At 40.1% G+C, this 18,944-nt stretch overlaps 1 protein-coding gene across 1 annotated transcript in view; it reads left to right on the top strand.

Annotated features, from left to right (window-relative positions):
* Window positions 1-7,260: 7,260 nt before the first annotated feature.
* Window positions 7,261-18,944, top strand: part of LOC139183491 (craniofacial development protein 2-like) — a gene marked incomplete at its 3' end in the record, with an annotated part of 130,514 nt that continues 118,830 nt past the window's right edge. Inside the window, 4 exon segments of the mRNA XM_070790737.1 lie at window positions 7,261-7,425; window positions 7,554-7,781; window positions 9,150-9,499; window positions 10,085-10,145. Coding sequence (XP_070646838.1) covers window positions 7,261-7,425; window positions 7,554-7,781; window positions 9,150-9,499; window positions 10,085-10,145 — 804 coding nt within the window.

Below are 18,944 nucleotides of genomic sequence, written 5' to 3'. Positions count from 1 at the left end.
AGAAATGATATTCTTTGGGCCATGGCTGCCATTACCATTAGTTATCTGATGGACTATACTTATCATGAGGAGAAGGCGATGGCACCCCACTCCAGTACTCTTGCCTGGAAAATCCCATGGATGAAGGAGTCTGGTAGGCTGCGGTCCACAGGGTCGCGAAGAATCGGACACAACTAAGCGACTTCACTTTCGCTTTTCACTTTCATGCATTGAAGAAGGAAGTGACAACCCACTCCAGTGTTCTTGCCTGGAAAATCCCAGGGATGGAGTAGCCTGGTGGGCTGCCATCTATGGGGTCGCACAGAGTCGGACATGACTGAAGCGACTTAGCAGCAGCAGCAGCATACTTATCAGGTACTACTTTTAACAAATATTTTATATTTTGTAATGTAGTTGTCACATTTTTAAAAGCTTACTTGATTCCTAAATAACCTTATAAAGAAGAATCCACTTAGACATTTACAAATAAGTAGACTGAAGCTCTGATAGACATTGAATAATATGCTCACCATTATAAAACACAAATTGTAAAATGGAAATAAAAAGTTTTTCAACTTTGAGTGCAATAATTTCTTAATTATAACTTTTCTTCTCATTCCATACACACTGTGATTGCTGTCTTTCATGTGCCCATTGATATATAGCAATAACTACCACCTTCACACAAATTGGGCTTCCCTGGTGGATCAGAGATTAAAGCGTCTGCCTACAATGCAAGAGAGCCGGGTTTGATCGCTGGGTTGGGAATATCCCTTGGAGAAGAAAATGGCAACCCACTCCAGTATTCTTTACTGGGAAATCCCATGGATGTAGGAGCCTGATGGCCTATAGTCCAGAGAAGAGTCAGACACAACGGAGCGACTTCACTTTCACTTTTTCACTTTCACACAAATTGTGACTTTTAAAAATTTTTATGGACTATGCAGCTGTATTTTTCAAATCACCATAAAAAATTATCCTAATGCCATGCTGACACTAACACAGAATGTGTTTAAAAATGATTTAGTAATCTTTCATCCTGCTTCATCTCTATGTCTGTTAAACAACATCCCTTTGTTCTTGTTCAGTAGCTCAGTCATGTCGAACTCTTTGAGACATTATGGACTGCAGCACACCAGGCTTCACTCTCCTTCACCATTTCCCAGAGCTTGCTAAAACTCATGTCCATTATTCGGTAATGCCATCAAACCATCTTGTCCTCTGTCATCCAGTTCACCTCCTGCCTTCAATATTTGCCAGCATCAGGGTCTTTTCTAATGAGTCAGGTATTCGCATCAGGTGGCCAAAGTATTAGTGCTTCAGTTTCATCATCAATCCTTTCAATGAATATTGAAGATTGATTTTCTTTAGGATTGACTGGTTTGATCTCCTTGCAGTCCAAGGAACTCTCAAGAGTCTTCTCCAACACCACAGTTCAAAAGCATTAATTCTTTGGGGGCTCAGTCTTCTTTATGGTTCAACCCTCACATCCATACATGATTACTGGAAAAACTATAGCTTTGACTAGACGGAGCTTTGTCAGTATTTTAATACACTGTGATGTCTGCTTTTTAATACACTGTCTAGGTTGGTCATAGCTTTTCTTCCAAGGAGCAAGCCTTGGAAGCTTTTTAATTTCATGGCGATAGTCACCATCTGCAGTGTTTTTGAAGCTCAAGAAATAAAGTCAGTAACTGTTTACACTGTTTTCCCACCTATTTGCCATGAAGTGATGGGACCAGTTGCCATGATCTTTGTTTTTTTAACTTTGAGTTTTAAGCAGCTTTTTCACTCTTCTCTTTCAGTTTCATCAAGAGACTCTTTAGTTCCTCTTCATTTTCTGCCATAAGGGTGGTTTCAATTGCATATATCAGGTTATTGATACTTCTGTAAGCAAACTTGATTCCAGCTTGTGCTTCATCTGGATCAGCATTTCGCATGTTGTACTCTGCATAGAATTTAAATTAGTAAGATGACAACATACAGCCTTGACATGCTCCTTTCCCAGTTTGGAACCAGTCTGTTGTTCTATGTCTTCTAACTGTTGCTTCTTGACCTGCATACAGGTTTTTTTCAAGAGGCAGGTAGGGTGATCTGGTATTCCCATCTCTTTTAGAATTTTCCACAGTTTGTTGTGATCCAGAGTCAAAGGTTTTGGCTTAGTCAATGAAGCAAGAGTAGATGCTTTTCTGGAGTTCTCTTGCTTTTTCTATGATCCAGCAGATGTTGGCAATTTTATATCTGGTTCCTCTGAGCCACAGTTTGCTCCTGGTCTTCTTTTTGCTGACTGTGCAGAGCTTCTCCATCTTCAGCTACAAAGAACATAATAAAATTGATTTTGGTATTGACCATCTGGTGAAATCCATATTTAGAGTCATCTCTTGTGTTGTTGAAAGAGGTTGTTCGCTATGACTAGTATGTTTTCTTGGCAAAACTCTGTTCAACTTTGCCCTGCTTCATTTTGTACTCCAAGGCTAAACTTACCTGTTACTCCAGGTATCTCTTGCCATCCTACATTTGCATTCCAGTTCCCGATGATAAAAAGGATATATATATGTACCTCATCAGAAATCTTACTGAACCTTTAGTCAACTTCACCGATTAGAATGTGCCAAATTACTTTTTCATACCTAGCAAATTGAATTTCTCAGGTGCCACAGTGGTAAAGAATTCACCTGCCAATGCAGGAGATGCAAGAGATGTGGGTTCAGCCCTTGGGTTGGGGAGATTCCCTGGCATAGGAAATAGCAACCTACTCCAGTATTCTTGCCTGGAAAATCCCATGGACAGAGGAGCCTGGTGGGCTACAGTCCATGAGATCTCAAAGAGTCTGACTCGATAGAGCACACACACACACACACACACACACACATATGCTATCAATTACATATGTGTGTATATGTAAATTTATTCATATTTACACGAGAAAGATATACATCTCAAAGACATGCATGAAAAAATCTCTGAAGATTGAGATACAGCTTTAAACAATTTTTCTGAACTTATGAATTGGGATCTAAAATTAAACAAAAAAATAAAATGCAGATGTAGAGAATAGACTTATAGATTCAGTGGGGGAGGGAGAGCGTGGGACTAGTGGAGAAAGTAACATTGATATATGTATACACTATCATGTAAAACAGATAGCTAGTGGGAAGCTACTGCATAGCACAGGGAGCCTGACCTGGTGCTCTGTGACAACCTAGAGGGGTGGGATCAAGGGCGGGTGGAAGGGAGACTCTATAGAAAGGAAACATATATATAGTTATGGCTTACTTATGTTGTTGTACATCAGAAACCAACACAACATTGCAAAGCAATTATCCTCCAATTAAAACATTTTTTAAATTAAAAAAATTAAAATTAAAGCAAAATGTAGTTGATTATAATAGTTGTTCTTACTTTTGAGTCTTAAACTGTGTTAAATTTGCAAATGCAATATATAATATAGGTCCTATGATTAAAGGAGGAGAATCTCCAACCCCTAAAAAGTAAATAAAAATTTATTATAATTCAAATTAATATAATTACCCAGTACCCAAATTTTCTGTAAAAGAACTACATAAGTCAGACATATAGACACAGAAATTGCATAAAACATATAAAAATGCTAAACATTATTAGTAATCTAATAAATGCACAACAAGGCAATAATAACTTTTTGTTTTATAATTCAGGTATCTAAACAACAAAGTTTAATATAAGGGATTGTGCTTTGTGTTAGCATGAATGTTCTGATATAAACCTTCTCATGTTTTTACTTTTTGGAAATTTGAAAATTTGTTCAGGAATCTGAAAATATTCACACTAAGTATATTTTAGAAATTAAAAATTAAGGAAATAGTTATAAATTACCAAGAGTACTTCTCTCCAATCATGTTTTATATGGTATTATTAAGATAAGAAAAGAATGGAAAACTATCTTAATGTCTAATAATAGATGACTGATGATAGAAAATCATTACAGTGAATTACTCTGAAATAATTAAATGTCATATGAAAGCATATAATTAAGAGTAATTAAAAATTTATTTAAATTATAAGTTATTATAAAATCTTATAAAATGATGCACAATTATATTCAATATCATATGTACTACCTACCTACAGAATACTACAGATTTTCTAGCTTAAACCAACCGAAACTAATTATTTGACAATCTGAAGGACAGAAGTTTGAAATCAAGTTTTGGTTCATTTTGGTAGCTCGGAGGGAAACTCTATTCCACATCTCTTATGTAGCTTCTGGAAGCTGCTGGCAATACTTGACATTCTTTGGTTTGTAGCCACATCATTTTAAGCTTTGTCTCTGCTTTAGCATGGATGTCTTCCCTTTGTGTGTCCAAATTTCCATCTTCTTTTAAGAACCACAGACGTTGGAGTTACAGCCTACACTAACTCAGTGATCTCATTTTAACTTTATTACATCTGCAAAGACCCTACTTCCAAGTAAGTTTACATTAATAACTACTGGATAAATGTGAATTTGGGGGGACATTGTTCACCCAGTACAGCATAATTTACAAATGCAAATATAAACAAAGTTATTGTGTATTAAAGATATCCTTAAATGAAATTCAAAGTGTATTTATAAGAAATGTGTACATTTTTTCCCATGATTTGCATTTCAAAATTTTGTGCATTATTTTAAAAAACTTTTTAAAGCATTCATATTTCTTCTATTCTCTGTGGTAAAATATCTAGTATCATACATACTTTCTCAAGAGAACAACTAAAAACCTGAATAATGTATACAAAGAAATTATGTTTTTAGATATTAGATAAAAGGTTGCACACAACCATGATTTCTGCAAGAAAGGAAAGATACTAGGTGAGCCTGCCTTCCAACTGAGGGTAATTTCCTGCCTCTCATGAATGATAAGCAAATCATGATTGTCTTGCTGAGGGTTTGAGGAATATGAGGCAGCTGGAATTTGTAGGATAGATTACTAAGAAGAGAAAGATGCACAGAAAATTATTTTTAGAATTTCAACTATGGATTCACTAAAATTTCTGTCTGGATGTCTTTAAACTCTAAGTGGTGATGCACTTATGCATTGGCTTAGCTGAACTTTCATACTGAAAGCTTCCATAAGACTAGGCAAAGACCAGTTATTGGATAAACAGCTACAAGACAATGTAACTTTAGTGTTTCATACAGTTCATGAAGAGCCAGTTGGCATATGAAATCTGAGGAGCTATATTGAAGAAAACTCTTAAATTAGCCAGGGTTTTCAGTAGAAAACACATGGTCAGGCTACCACATAACGGTTAAACCAATTTCATAGTGATGGCTCCTATTAGACCAATCTTCTGAAAAGCATAAAAAATGCCCTGAAATGGTCAAACTTATTGACAAACACCTTAACTGCCAGCCAAACCAAAGCTTAACAGTTGTTAGAAACATACAATTAAGTCTACACACTATTCAACTTAATATCACAATGAGAAGCATCCAAGCAAATTAAATCAAACTGAAGGAGTTAACAGACAGAACAGGCTCCATCTTGAAAGCAGGACTCCATCTTGGCCCAGACTGTGGACTTTGAGCTATATGCCCAATATCTATGGAAACAACACACCAACTGGAAAAACTGGAAGACTCCCCAGATGGAAGAGTCCAGGGTTTGTACCTAGACTCTCCGTCGCCTAAAATAATACACATTATTTGTTGTGTAACCGAATAGAATCAGAAATTCTATTATGCTTATTGGGGTATGACCACAGGCCTATTGATTATTGTCCATTGTTAACTATCTAAGCTTAAGGCATATGAATCATGAGTTTAAGGCATACGAATCATGGGTTAACTTAGTATCTTTCTTTTCCTTTGTTCAGACTAGTTTCAAATAATTTGGGGAGGTGGGTTTGGGCATGTACACTTAGGGTATATAAGATTTTCACAAAAGCTGGTTGGGGTCCTTGGCTAAGAGCTGCCTTGGGCCCACCAGTGTAATAACCTGCACCCCACTATCTGCATTGTCCTTCTGAGTGAGTTTGTTTCCCGGAACGAGTGGCTACAACATTTGGTGCATTGGCCGGGAAACTCCTCACCTTGAGGAGACAAGTCCCATTTGGGACCACTCCGAGGCTTTGCAACTTGAATCTTCTAAAGGGGGGAAGGTGCCTCGCCCTTCTGGAAGGATTCTGCTTCTCAACGCCTGGACCTTTCATGTTAGCAGGCAGTGGATGGCAGCAGAGGAACTGAACACTCAGGTGAGGAGGAACCCACCCAGCAGAGTGGAAGAGGGGGTCTGATAACCCCTCTGGGAAGGACTAGAAGGGTCATGGACCCACAGGAGACTGGAATAGGCAGGTGGCAGCAATTGCTTGGTACACAGGTTGACGAGCATGTTAGGGATTAGGAAGGAAATTAGTGAATGTCATTTAGGAGGTGGTGTCCAAGCCGTCTTGGGGAAAATTATTACCAAGCAATTGCCAGGAGATAATATTTGGTCTTTGTGTGCTTGTATTCTGCCCTCCCCAAGGAGATGTCCCATCTGCTGTGAAATTCTTGACCCCCTCGGAATTGTCAGGCTAGAAGGAGGGGGATACATAAGTTAGTATGAATTGGCTCTTCTGGAGATGGCCTGGGACGTGGAATATTTAACCCATCTGTGTTTTCATCTGCACCTGATCAAGCCCACCAAGGCAGAATGGACTTTAAAAGTTAAGGGAGAAACAGTCTTGGACCACGTGGTGTTCTGGTTCGGCCGTGCTTACAGGCGGGTGAAGACACGCTGATCCCCCTTCTCCCTCTGGGATCTGGCAGATAAGGCTCTTCTCACTTCATACAGAAGGAGGCAGAATGACAATATAAGTGTTTCATTGAGTGAAAATAAATATATAAGGTACTGGCAATTTCATAGACAGAACAAAAAGGAAAAGGAAAAGACAGTCCAAAAAGGTAAGCAAGATGGGAGGAAATGAAACTAAGGCAACTGTATTGGAGTGTATGATTAAAAATTTAAAGAAGGGATTTGGAGGAGACTATGGGGTGAAGAGGGAGAAGGAAATGGCAACCCACTCCAGTATTCCTGCCTGGAGAATACTGTGGACAGAGGAGCCGGGAGGGCTGCTGTCCATAGCGTCGCAGAGTCGGACACAACTAAAGCGACTTAGCATGCATGTATGCATTGGAGAAGGAAATGGCAACCCACTCAAGTATTCTTGCCTGGAGAAACCCAGGGACAGAGGAGTTTCATGGGCTGCCATCAATGGGGTCGCACAGAGTCAGACACGACTGAAGCAACTTAGCAGCAGCAGCAGCATGGGGTGAAGATGACGCCTAACCGCCTCCACATATTCTGTGAGGTCAAATGGACCCCTTTGGAGGTAGGATGCCCACGAGAGGACACCATGAACTTAAAAATAGTGGAAGCAGTCTATACAGTAGTCACAGGAGAGCTGGAACACCCGGATCAATATCCATATATTGACTCATGGGTAAGGTTAGCTCAAGACCCTCCTCCTTGGATGAGGTTCTATATCCAGAAGGGAAAGGTAAAAATATTAATGGCACAACAATTGACTAATGATAAAAAACAAATTATACAGAATTTGGATGGGGATAGACATTGACATGCCCACCACCCAGTGTTCCACCAGGACTGGAGGCAGACTTAATGCCCAAACCAGGGCCAGGTGAAGTTCCTGCAGCAGCCAGTGTGATTTCACCAGCTCTCGTGGAGATTGTAGAGCTGCCATTTCGGCAGGCTCCGATCCCAGCGATGGAGACCTCTGGTCAACGCCCCCAGGATTCCACCTCAGCTGGATCTCCTGGATTATATCCACCTCTGGTGGTGAGTACTGATAGGAAGGGGGAAGAAAACACAGGAATTAGACAGAGGCTGCACTCTGCCAAGGAATAGGGGGAAAGAACCCCACTACAGATGCCCCTCAAAGAGCTACAATAGCCTCCGGTTCAGGACGCATGTGGGTACTACCATCTGTCCCCTGTAGCCTATTATTGCCAGCCATTTTCCTCTACGGATATATTAAACTGACAGAGACACACTCCACAGGACTCGGAGGAGCCACAAGCCATGATTAGGCTAATGGAGACTATCTTTTGAACCCACCACTGTACATGGGATGAAAAAATCCAACTATTAGTCTCCCTTTTCAGCACTGAGGAAAGACAAAGGATCCTAACTGAGGCCAGAAAATGATTAAGAGAAATGGCACCTGAGGGTACTGAAAACCTGCAGATGTGGGCAGAACTAGCAACCCCTGATGAGAGGCCCAACTGGGACTGTAACACAGAGGAAGGGAGGGGTCACCTGGAGAGACATCAGGCGGGTATTCCACAAGGCCTCAAGAGGGGGCCCTAAAAGCTATGAGTATGCCAAAACCCTCTGAAGTGATTCTGAGGGAAAGGAAATCACCCTCTGAGTTCTATGAAAGACTTCGTGAGGCCTATATTCTATATGCCAGTAGATCCAGAGCCTGCTGGGTGTCAGATGGTGGTAAATGCAGCCTTTGTGTTTCAAGCCTACCCCAAAAATGTCAGATGTGAGGACACCAAGTGACTCATGAATTTTTACATATCCCTGAATGCCCAGTACCTTTGTTGGGAAGACACTTGCTGTCTAAATTGAGGACACAAGTGACGTTTCCCCCTATGAAAGACCCACTCTTTGGGCTCAACCACCCATTTACTCTTCCTTTTGGTAACGCCTCAAGATGAATGGAGGTTGCATGATCTTCCAGAAGGAAAATCGGATGGGCTAAACAGAGAGAGAGAGAGAGTTAACAATTCCCTGAGGTCTGGGCAGAAGGCAACCCCCCGCCTTGCTGCTTGAAAAACAAGTCCGATTGGTAATAGAACTCAAACCTGGTACAATTACGTCAGCACCCACCTTGGACTGCCAGACCTTGCCAAGCCGTTTACTCTTTATGTGACTGAAAAGGACAAGGTGGCTATGGGAGTGTTGTCTCAGACTATGGGAACACAGGACAGACCCATGGCTTATCTCTCAAAACGGCTGGACAATGTTGCCACTGGGTGGCTGGGATGCTTACCAGCAGTTGTGGTTGCCTTACTGGTCTGGGAGGCAATCAAGCTGACTTTGGGCCAAGATGTGATAAAAGTCCCACATGAGGTCAATACTGTCCTGCGAAGGGACCCCCATAAATAGCTGTTGACATTAAAGATTACTCAATACCAGGGACTGTTATGTGAGAACCCCCATGTTACTACTGAGAACCTCCATGTTACTTGTCACGCCCTGAGTCCAGCCACTCTTCTTCTTGTGGGAGAAGGTGGGCCTTCACATGATTGCAAGGAAATCCTAGAAGAAGTTTATGCCAGTAGACCTGACTTGAGAGACCAGCCAATCCCAGACCCAGATTGGGTCCTGTACACCAAAGTCACCAGCCTGGTGAAACAAGAACAACAACTGTCAGGATATGCAGTAGTCATGAAAGAAACCATCGTTGAGGCTAGCTCTCTGCCATCACACTGGTCTGCTCAACGGGTCAAACTATGCTCTAATCCGGGCCCTCCAGCTGTCAAAAGGTAAGAAGACAAACATTTACACAGACTCCAGGTATGCTTTTGCTACTTTACATGTACATGAGGCTTTATATAAAGAAAGTGGTCTTCTGACAGCCAATAGAAAGGACATTAAAAACAAAGAAGAAATCTTGACTCTATTAGATGCTGTATGGGAACCTGAAAAGGTAGCAGTGATGCATTGTTGGGGGTCACCAAAAAGAAGACACCCCACAAACATGGAGAAACAGACTAGCAGATAAAGCCACAAAACATGTGGCTGAGAAATTTAGGGCTGCTGGTGGGGTATCTATCAGGACCTTTGTACTCTCAAAAATGCTTAAGTTAACTTTGACTCTCCCACAGTATATCCTGGCCCAAGACCAGCTAGCTGAAGCAGAAAGGGCCACCAAAAATGAAAAATATCAATGCTGCCCCTGGACATAAACAAAAACCTCCAGGAATATAGTTAAAAGGCACTTGAAGTAGACTTTAAATCCTGCTGACACTTATGGTATGTACCTTCTCAAGATGGGTAGAGGCCTTCCCCACCTGAACTGAAAAAGCAAATGAAGTGGTTCACCATCTGCTTTGAGAAATAATCCCCAGATTTGGGTTGCTAACTGGCATAGGATCAGACGACAGCTCTGCCTCTGACTTAATTCAACAGGTATGTATAGCTCTAAATATCAAGTGGAGATTACATATGGCATATAGGCCCCAGAGTTCTGGAATGGTGGGTTGAACCAACCAGACACTTAAAAGAAACACTCCAAGTGGATCATAGAGACTGCTCCCGGGTGGACTTGCTTCCTACAGCTCTGCTCAGACTCAGGATGACCCCACGGTCCCATGGCTATTCTGTGTATGAAATTGTGTATGGGAGGCCCCCTCTCATAATAAAACAGGTGTCAACAAATTTGCATCAGGTAAAGGGAGATGAGATTTCACAGCAGATGGAACAACTGGGTAAGGTAATAAATCAGGTAACTAAGATCCTTTGTAAAAGAAAGGGTGCCGTTCCCCTTTGTGAAACAGATTCACGATTCTGTGCCCAGGGATCAGGTGTGGGTCAAGGACTGGAAACAGACTCCTTGGCCCCACACTGTAAGGGTCCATATACTGTTTTTCTAACCACCCCTATGGCAGTCAAAGTTGCAGGTGCCACTCCCTGGATCCACACAGGAGGCTGAAGAGAGCATACCACGCAGACCCAGAGGACGCCAAGTGGATTACAAAATAGGACCCCACTGATCCCTGTGAAACAAAGATCATCTTAAAGAAGAAAAAGAAATGAAACTCTACAATCAACTGCTGCTACAATGACTTGCTGATATCTTTAGACTAACCATAGTTTCAGCAAAAGGAGGGACCTGTGCTATAATTGCAGTTGAATGTTGTGTATATATTCCTGATTTATCTGGCAATATATCGGCCACCCTAGATGGCATGAAAGGTCAGGTAAAAGCTATGTCTGATGATAATCTTCCTTTTTGGACTTGGGTGCTATCTTGGGTGAAGGGAGATTGGTGGAAAACTATATTTACCATTGTTATGGTTGCCTTGATAGTTCTGCTTTGTGGACCCTGCATTTCACAATGTATTATGAACTTTGTAACCCAGAGTTGGTGTCGTTCTTCCAAATTGGAGATCAGAGAGTCAAGGTGCAATATATCCCTATGAGAGATGCTCATGCTATCAGTTAAGAGCATCAAGAGCAGGGAATGAAGGAGAAAATAAACAGAATAGGCTCCATCTTGAAAGCAGGACTCCATTTTGGGCTAAAATGTGGACTTTGAGCTATGTATCTATGGAAACGACATACCAACTGGAAAACCAGACTCCCTAGATGGAAGAGCCCCAGGGTTTGTACCTAGACTCTCCGTCACCTAAAAGAATATCCTAATTATCTGTGTAACTGAATAGAATCATAAACTCTATTATGCTTATTGGGGTATGATCACAGGCGCATTGATAATTGTCTACTGTTTAATTACCTAGGCTTAAGGCATATGAACCAAGGGTTAACTTGGATTGTATCTTTCTTTTCCTTTGTTCAGACTAGTTTCAGAGATTTTGGGGAGGTGGGTTTGGGCATGTACACTTTAGGGTATATAAGGTTTTCAAAAAAGCTGGTCGGGGTCCTTGGCTAAGAGGAGACTCTGCCTTAGGCCCATCAGTGTAATAAACTGCACTCCACTATCTACATTGTCCTTTGGAATGAATTTGTTCCCCAGAATGCATGACTACAAGACAGATGAAGAAGCAGGAAGATATGAACCATATTGCGGGAGAGGGGTGCAATTAAAATTAAAAAAAAAAAAAAAAGAATCAATGGAAATACTTACAAATTATTATATATGTGTTCAAGGATCTAAATACAAACATAATGAAAAATTAAAGCCATGACACAAATAGAACCTCTAGAAATAAAAAAAAGAAACCAATTAATTCATTTAATGATTTCTGTAATATATTACACTCTTCAAGAAAAAAAATTAGTAATCCTGATAAAATAGCATCATAAACTATACAAGATGAAGTACAAAGTTTAAAAGACTTAAAATAATAATCAGAGGCTCAAAACTTGTAGGAGCTAAACTAGTTCTTTAATATAACTCTGAGAAAGAGACAGGTTTGCAAAAATAAAATGACTAATTTTATTCTCAAAACTTGATGCAAATTATTGTTATAGCCAAACACTCAGGAAACCTACTCACTCAGAAGGACAGCATGGATAGTGGAGTGCAGTTTGTTACACTGGCACGTTTGAGGCAGAGTTTCCTAGGGACCCCGACGTACCTTTGTGAAAACCTTATATTACTTAAGTGGATGTGCTCAAGCCCACATCCCCAAATTCCTTAAACCTAGCCTGGAAAATAAAGGACAGAAATGGTATGGACCAAACAAAGTAGAAGATATTAAGAAAAGGTGGAAAGAATATACAGAACTATACAAAAAATATCTTCTCTACCCAGATAATCACGATGGTGTGATCACTCACCTAGAGGCAGACATCCTGGAATGCAAAGTCAAGTGGGCCTTAGGAAGAATCACTATGAACAAAGCTAGTGGAGGTGATGGAATTCCAGTTGAGCTATTTCAATCCAAAAGATGATGATGTGGAATTGCTACATTAAATATGCCAGAAAATTTGGAAAATTCAGCAGTGGCTATAGGACTAGAAAAGGTCATTTTTCATTCCAATCCCAAAGAAAGGCAATCCCAATGTTCAAACTATGGCACAATTGTACTCATCTCACACGCTAGCAAAGTAATGCTCAAAATTCTCCAAGCCAGGCTTCAGCAATATGTGAACCATGAACTTCCAGATGTTCAAGCTGGTTTTAGAAAAAGCAGAGGAACCAGAGATCAAATTGCCAACATCAGTTGGAGCATTGAAAAAGGGAGAGAGTTCCAGAAAAACATCTAGTTCTGCGTTATTGACTATGTGAAAGCCTTTGACTGTGTGGATCCCAACAAACTGTGGAAAATTCTTCAAGAGATGGTAATATCAGACCACCTGACCTGCCTCCTGAGAAATCTTTATGCAGGTCAGGAAGCAACAGTTAGAACTGGAGACAGAACAACAGACTGGTTCCAAATGGGAAAAGGAGTATGTCAAGGCTGTATATTGTCACCCTGCCTATTTAACTTATATGCAAGTACATCATGAGAAATGCTAGGCTGGATGAATCACAAACTGGAACAAGATTTCTGGGAGAAGTATCAATAACCTCTGATATGCAGAAGACACCACCCTTTATGGCAGAAAACAAAGAAGAACTAAAGAGCCTCTTGATGAAAGTGAAAGAGGAGAATGAAAAAGTTGGGTTAAAACTCAACATTCAGAAAACTAAGATCATGGCATCTGGTTCCATCACTTCATGGCAAATAAATGGAGAAACAATGGAAACAGTGACAGACCTTATTTTTGGGGGCCCCAAAATCACTGTAGATTGTGACTGCAGCCATGAAATTTAAAAATGCTTGCTCCTTAGAAGAAAAGTTATGACCAACCTTGACAGCATATTAAAAAGCAGAGACATTACTTTCCAATAAAGGTCTTTCTAGTCAAAGCAGCTATGGTTTTCCAGTAGTCATGTATGGATGTGAGAGTTGGAGTATAAAGAAAGCAGAGCACAGAAGAATTGATACTTTTGAACTGTGGTGTTGGAGAAGACTCTTGAGTCCCTTGGACTGCAAGGAGATCCAACTAGTCCATCCTAAAGGAAATCAGTCTTGAATATTCATTGGAAGGACTGATGCTGAAGTAGAAACTCCAGTACTTTGCCTACCTGATGTAAAAAACTGGCTCATTTGAAGACTCTAATGGTAGGAAAGATTGAAGGCGGGAGAAGAAGGGGACAACAGAGGATGAGATAGTTGGATGGCATCACCCACTTAATGGACATGAGTTTGAATTTACTCCGGGAGTTGGTGATGGACAGGGAAGCCTTGTGTGCTGCAGGTCATTGGGTCACAAAGAGTGAGACATGACTGAGAGACTGAACTGAACTGAACTGAGCCTGGAAAATATTAAAGGGAGATACAATCAGGTTGCAGCCATGATTCATAATCAGAAGGGTCAACTGTTTATATACATTGCAGCCTACACAATGGATTCCATAAAGACAGAGGTGATTGACTACATAGGGATTTATTATGTTCTTTCTGGTGAAGGGAAATCTTGGTATGGAATCTGGTGTCTATCAGTCCAGGAGGCCTGTTCAGCTGTAGCTATGTGTTCTCCATGCCTACCAAGCACATAGTCCAAAGTTTACTAGGAATGTAAGATGGAGCTTCCTTCTTTTTTAAGGTGGAGTCAGTTTGGTCTGTTCCTTTCCTCCTTCATTATAAAGCCATAATTCCAAGAAACTAAGCAAGCTTTAAACAGGATGAGCACACACCTCTGGATAAAATAATAAATTCAGTGGAAATAAGTGATAATGAGAAGTCTTTTATGAGACATATACATAAAAGTAAACAAAAAAAAATTATGCAACAGATTTCTCAATAGAAATACATAAAGTCAGGAGCAGCGAAATAACACATTTAAACACCAAAAAGGAAATAATATCTATATCTTTAAATATGAAGTAAAAGCATTTTCAGATAAAATAATGATGAGATAATTCATTGCTAAGTATTTCAAGATACAGTATACAGATAGTTATTAAATATATATAAAAGATGTTAAAAATTATAATTTAAAAATAATTCAAAATCATGTTATCAATGAAAAATCCAAATTTACACACCACTACATGAAAAAGTTGGCTTAAAGCTCAATATTTAGAAAACTAAGATCTGTGCATCTGGTCCCATCACTTCATGGGAAATAGATGGGAAAATAGCGGAAACAGTGTCAGACTTTATTTTGGGGGGCTCCAAAATCAATGCAGATGGTGATTGCAGCCATGAAATTAAAAGACACTTACTCATTGGAAGGAAAGTTATGACCAACGTAGATAGCATTTTAAAAAGCAGAGACATTACTTTGCCAACAAAGGTCCGTCTAGCCAAGGCTATGGTTTTTCCAGTAGTCATGTATGGGTGTGAAAGTTGGACTGTGGAGAAAGCTGAGCGCCGAAGAATTGATGCTTTTGAACTGTGGTGTTGGAGAAGACTCTTGAGAGTCCCTTGGACTGCAAGGAGATCCAAAGGAGATCAGCCCAGCCTAAAGGAGATTAGCCCTTCATTGGAAGGACTGAAGCTGAAACTGAAACTCCAATACTTTGGCCACCTCATGTGAAAGGTTGACTGATTGGAAAAGACCCTGATGCCTGGAAGGATTGGGGGCAGGAGGAGAAGGGACGAGAGAGGATGAGATGGCTGGATGGCATCATCAGCTCGATGGAACTGAGTCTGGGTAAACTCCGGGAGTTGGTGATGGACAGGAAGGCCTGGCATGCTGCGGTTCACTGGGTTGCAAAGAGATGGACACAACTGAGCCACTGAACTGAACTGACCCACACCCTAAAATAAAACTAAAATTAAAATAACTAGTAACTAATTGTTGCCAAAACTGTGGAGCAATTGGAACTTCCTGTTACATTTGAGGAAAGAGTTAGCAGGGTTTTCTTTTGTTGTTGTTGTTGTTATTTAAACACACACACAAATAACATGTCACTCAAAAATTCCACTCCTATTGGCAAAAGGACTTAAAAACACAACCATAAAAATAATTTATTTAGGTATTTAGAGAAACTTTACTCATAATAATGAGAAACTGAGGAAAATCAAATTTCCACTGAATGTGGATTAATAAACAAATGGTAGTATATTTATACAATGTTATTATTCAGCAATGAAAGTAAAAGGACTATTGATACACACAGAAGAATGGATACAGTTTAAAATCATTTTGATGTGCAAAAGAAGATGTATGCAAATGGTACACCGTGTATGATTCAGTTCAGTTCAGTTCTGTTCAGTCGCTCAGTTGTGTCCGACTTTTTGCCACCCCATGAATCGCAGCACGCCAGGCCTCCCTGTCCATCACCAACTCCCGGAGTTCACTCAGACTCACGTCCATCAAGTCAGTGATGCCATCCAGACATCTCATCCTCTGTCGTCCCCTTCTCCTCCTGCCCCCAATCCCTCCCAGCATCAGAGTCTTTTCCAATGAGTCAACTCTTCACATGAGGTAGCCAAAGTACTGGAGTTTCAGCTTCAGCATCATTCCCTCCAAAAAAATCCCAGGGCTGATCTCCTTCAGAATGGACTGGTTGGATCTCCGTGGAGATACATATGGAAAAACCATAGCCTTGACTAGACAGACCTTTGTTGGCAAAGTACTGTCTCTGCTTTTGAATATGCTATCTAGGTTGGTCATAACTTTACCTAAAGGTCTGAAATAATCCACAGTGACATGGAGCAGAGTAGTGGCTTCCTTGGAAAGGAAGCGGTATTGACTAATGGCTCAAGTAAATGTTGCAAGTGGTAGTGAAGTTGCTCAGTCATGTCCGACTCTTTGAGACCCCATGGACTGTAGCCTGCCAGGATCCTCTATCCATGGGATTTTCCCAGCAACAGTACTGGAGTGGATTACCATTTCCTTCTCCAGGGCATCTTCCCAACCCAGGGATTGAACCCGGGTCTCCCGCATTGTAGACAGACGCTTTACCATAGGCATGTCTTAAATCTTAAAAAAACGTTGTGATAACATGAAAGTCAAAAGTCAGCAAATTGTGTATACTTATAATTTATTTTTAATATTACTTATTCCTCAATAAAGTTATTTTTCAAAGTGTACTTGTTAATAAGCCTGCTTCTAAGATTCTATCCTAAGGATACAGTATATATTAAATGAGGTATATTTAATGTTTAGTGATATTTTCTTTGTTATTAATCATAATAGTAAATCATTGGGTAGGGAAAAAGCTGGCTTGAGGCTTAACATTCATAAAACTAAGATCATGGCATCCGGTCCCATCACTTCATGGCAAATAGATGGTGAAACACTGGAAACAGTGACAAAGTTTATATTTTTGCACTCCAAAATCACCTTGGATGGTGACTGCAGCTATGAAATTAAAAGACGCTTGTTCCTTGGAAGAAAAGTTATGACCAACCTCGACAGCATATTTATAAACAGAGACATGACATTGCCAACAAAGGTCTGTCTAATCAAAACTACGGTTTTTCCAGTAGTCATGTATAGATGTGAGAGTTGGACTATAAAGAAAGCTGAGCATAGAAGATTTGATGCTTTTGAACTGTGGTGTTGGAGAAGACTCTTGAGAGTGCCTTGGACTGCAAGGAGATCCAACTAGTCCATCCTAAAGGAAATCAGTCTTGAATATTCATTGGAAGGACTGATGGCTGAAGCAGAAACTCCAATACCTTGCCTACCTGATGTGAAGAACTGACTCATTTGAAAAGACTCTGATGGTGGGAAAGATTGAAGGCGGGAGAATAAGGGGACGACAGAGGATGAGATAGTTGGATTGTATCACTGACTCAATGGACATGAGTTTGAATTCACTCCGGGAGCTGGTGATGGACAGGGAAGCCTGGCGTGCTGCAGTCAATGGGGTCTGTAAGAGTAGGACACGACTGAGTTATTGAACTGAACTGAACTGATACTAAACTAGACAGAAACACATTTTTAATAAACAACCTGGTAATATGTTTCTTCAGATGCTAATATTTTATATATTCAGATGTTCTCACTTCCCAGTCCTATATAAGGTTATGGGGAAAATTATATCAGTATTAATTACAAAGCTCTGCAACTGATGGGTATAAACGTTTGCTTGTGATGTTTAAAATCTTGAAAGACATTATGAATATTATAATCTAACAGCACAAGTTGCTGTAGACAATATACATGTGATTGCTACACAACAAGTTTGGGCCAACACTTTTGTTTGTTTTTATGGTACTTGACTGCATTTGTCTTCATAAAATTTTGTTTGTAGTTTCAAAGCTGCCAGGGTGACGAATTTTCATGTGAAATACAAAGAGAGCCAACTACTCTTCTAAGGTTAGCATAATATAAATTCAAAGGTAAATTTCACATCAAAGGTTTCAAGTACATCTCAGATTCTGTGATACATTCTATGCAAAGCAAGATCAGATCACTCCACTTCCTCAGCAACTTACCCTATTAAAAGATATTTTGTTAGTGGTTATTCTTTTTATATTTCCTGTCTTCATGATATCATTATAGAGGGTAGGGGATAGGGTGAACATAATCAGTTTGAGTAGTTTCATCCTTCAAAAGAAATAATCACTTCATCAATAATATTTAATTTATTCCATGTGGAAAGTACTCCCCCAAGTTATAAATATAGTGTTCTTGGCACAGTCCAGTCTTTTAAATCTAGCATTTGACTTGGAAGCTCAAAACACAAACATTTGACAAGTTAAATTTATATCTCAATGATAGTAATGAAAGATAGTTGATATGCATTTCTTAGGTTGAGAAGAACATGAGTTAAAAGGAGTTCACAGAAGAGAAAGTGAAAAAGCAAGCAGTTCACAGTAGTTTGCTTCATGTTTATGTGTATATGGGTGAAGTGAAGTGAATTCGCTCAGTTGTGTCCGACTCTTTGTGACCCCATGGACTGTAGCCCACCAGGCTCCTCCATCCATGGAATTTTCTAGGCAAGTGTACTGGAGTGGCTATTATATGCTATATATGAGAATATAAATATAGGTATATATTGAGTTGACTAAAAGGTTTCATCTGGGTTTAAAAAAAAGAAAAAAAAAAAAAAAACCTTGTGTGCACCAGGACCCAGGAGAAAGGAGCAGTGACCCCGTAAGTGACTGACCCAGACTCACCAGTGAGAGTCCAGGAGTCTTCAGCGAAGTCATGGGTCAACAGTGGCCTGCTATGGGTTGGGGTCACTGCAGTGCACAGCAGTGCTTGCATGGGACCTTTTGAGGAGGTCACCATTATCTTTATTACCTCCACAATAATTTGGACTCAGATCAAACAACAGGGAGGGAACACAGC

The sequence above is a fragment of the Bos indicus genome, chromosome 6 (genome assembly GCF_029378745.1).
Source record: "Bos indicus isolate NIAB-ARS_2022 breed Sahiwal x Tharparkar chromosome 6, NIAB-ARS_B.indTharparkar_mat_pri_1.0, whole genome shotgun sequence".
In the NCBI taxonomy this organism is placed as follows: domain Eukaryota; kingdom Metazoa; phylum Chordata; class Mammalia; order Artiodactyla; family Bovidae; genus Bos; species Bos indicus.
This window is presented reverse-complemented; position numbering and strand designations above follow the sequence as displayed.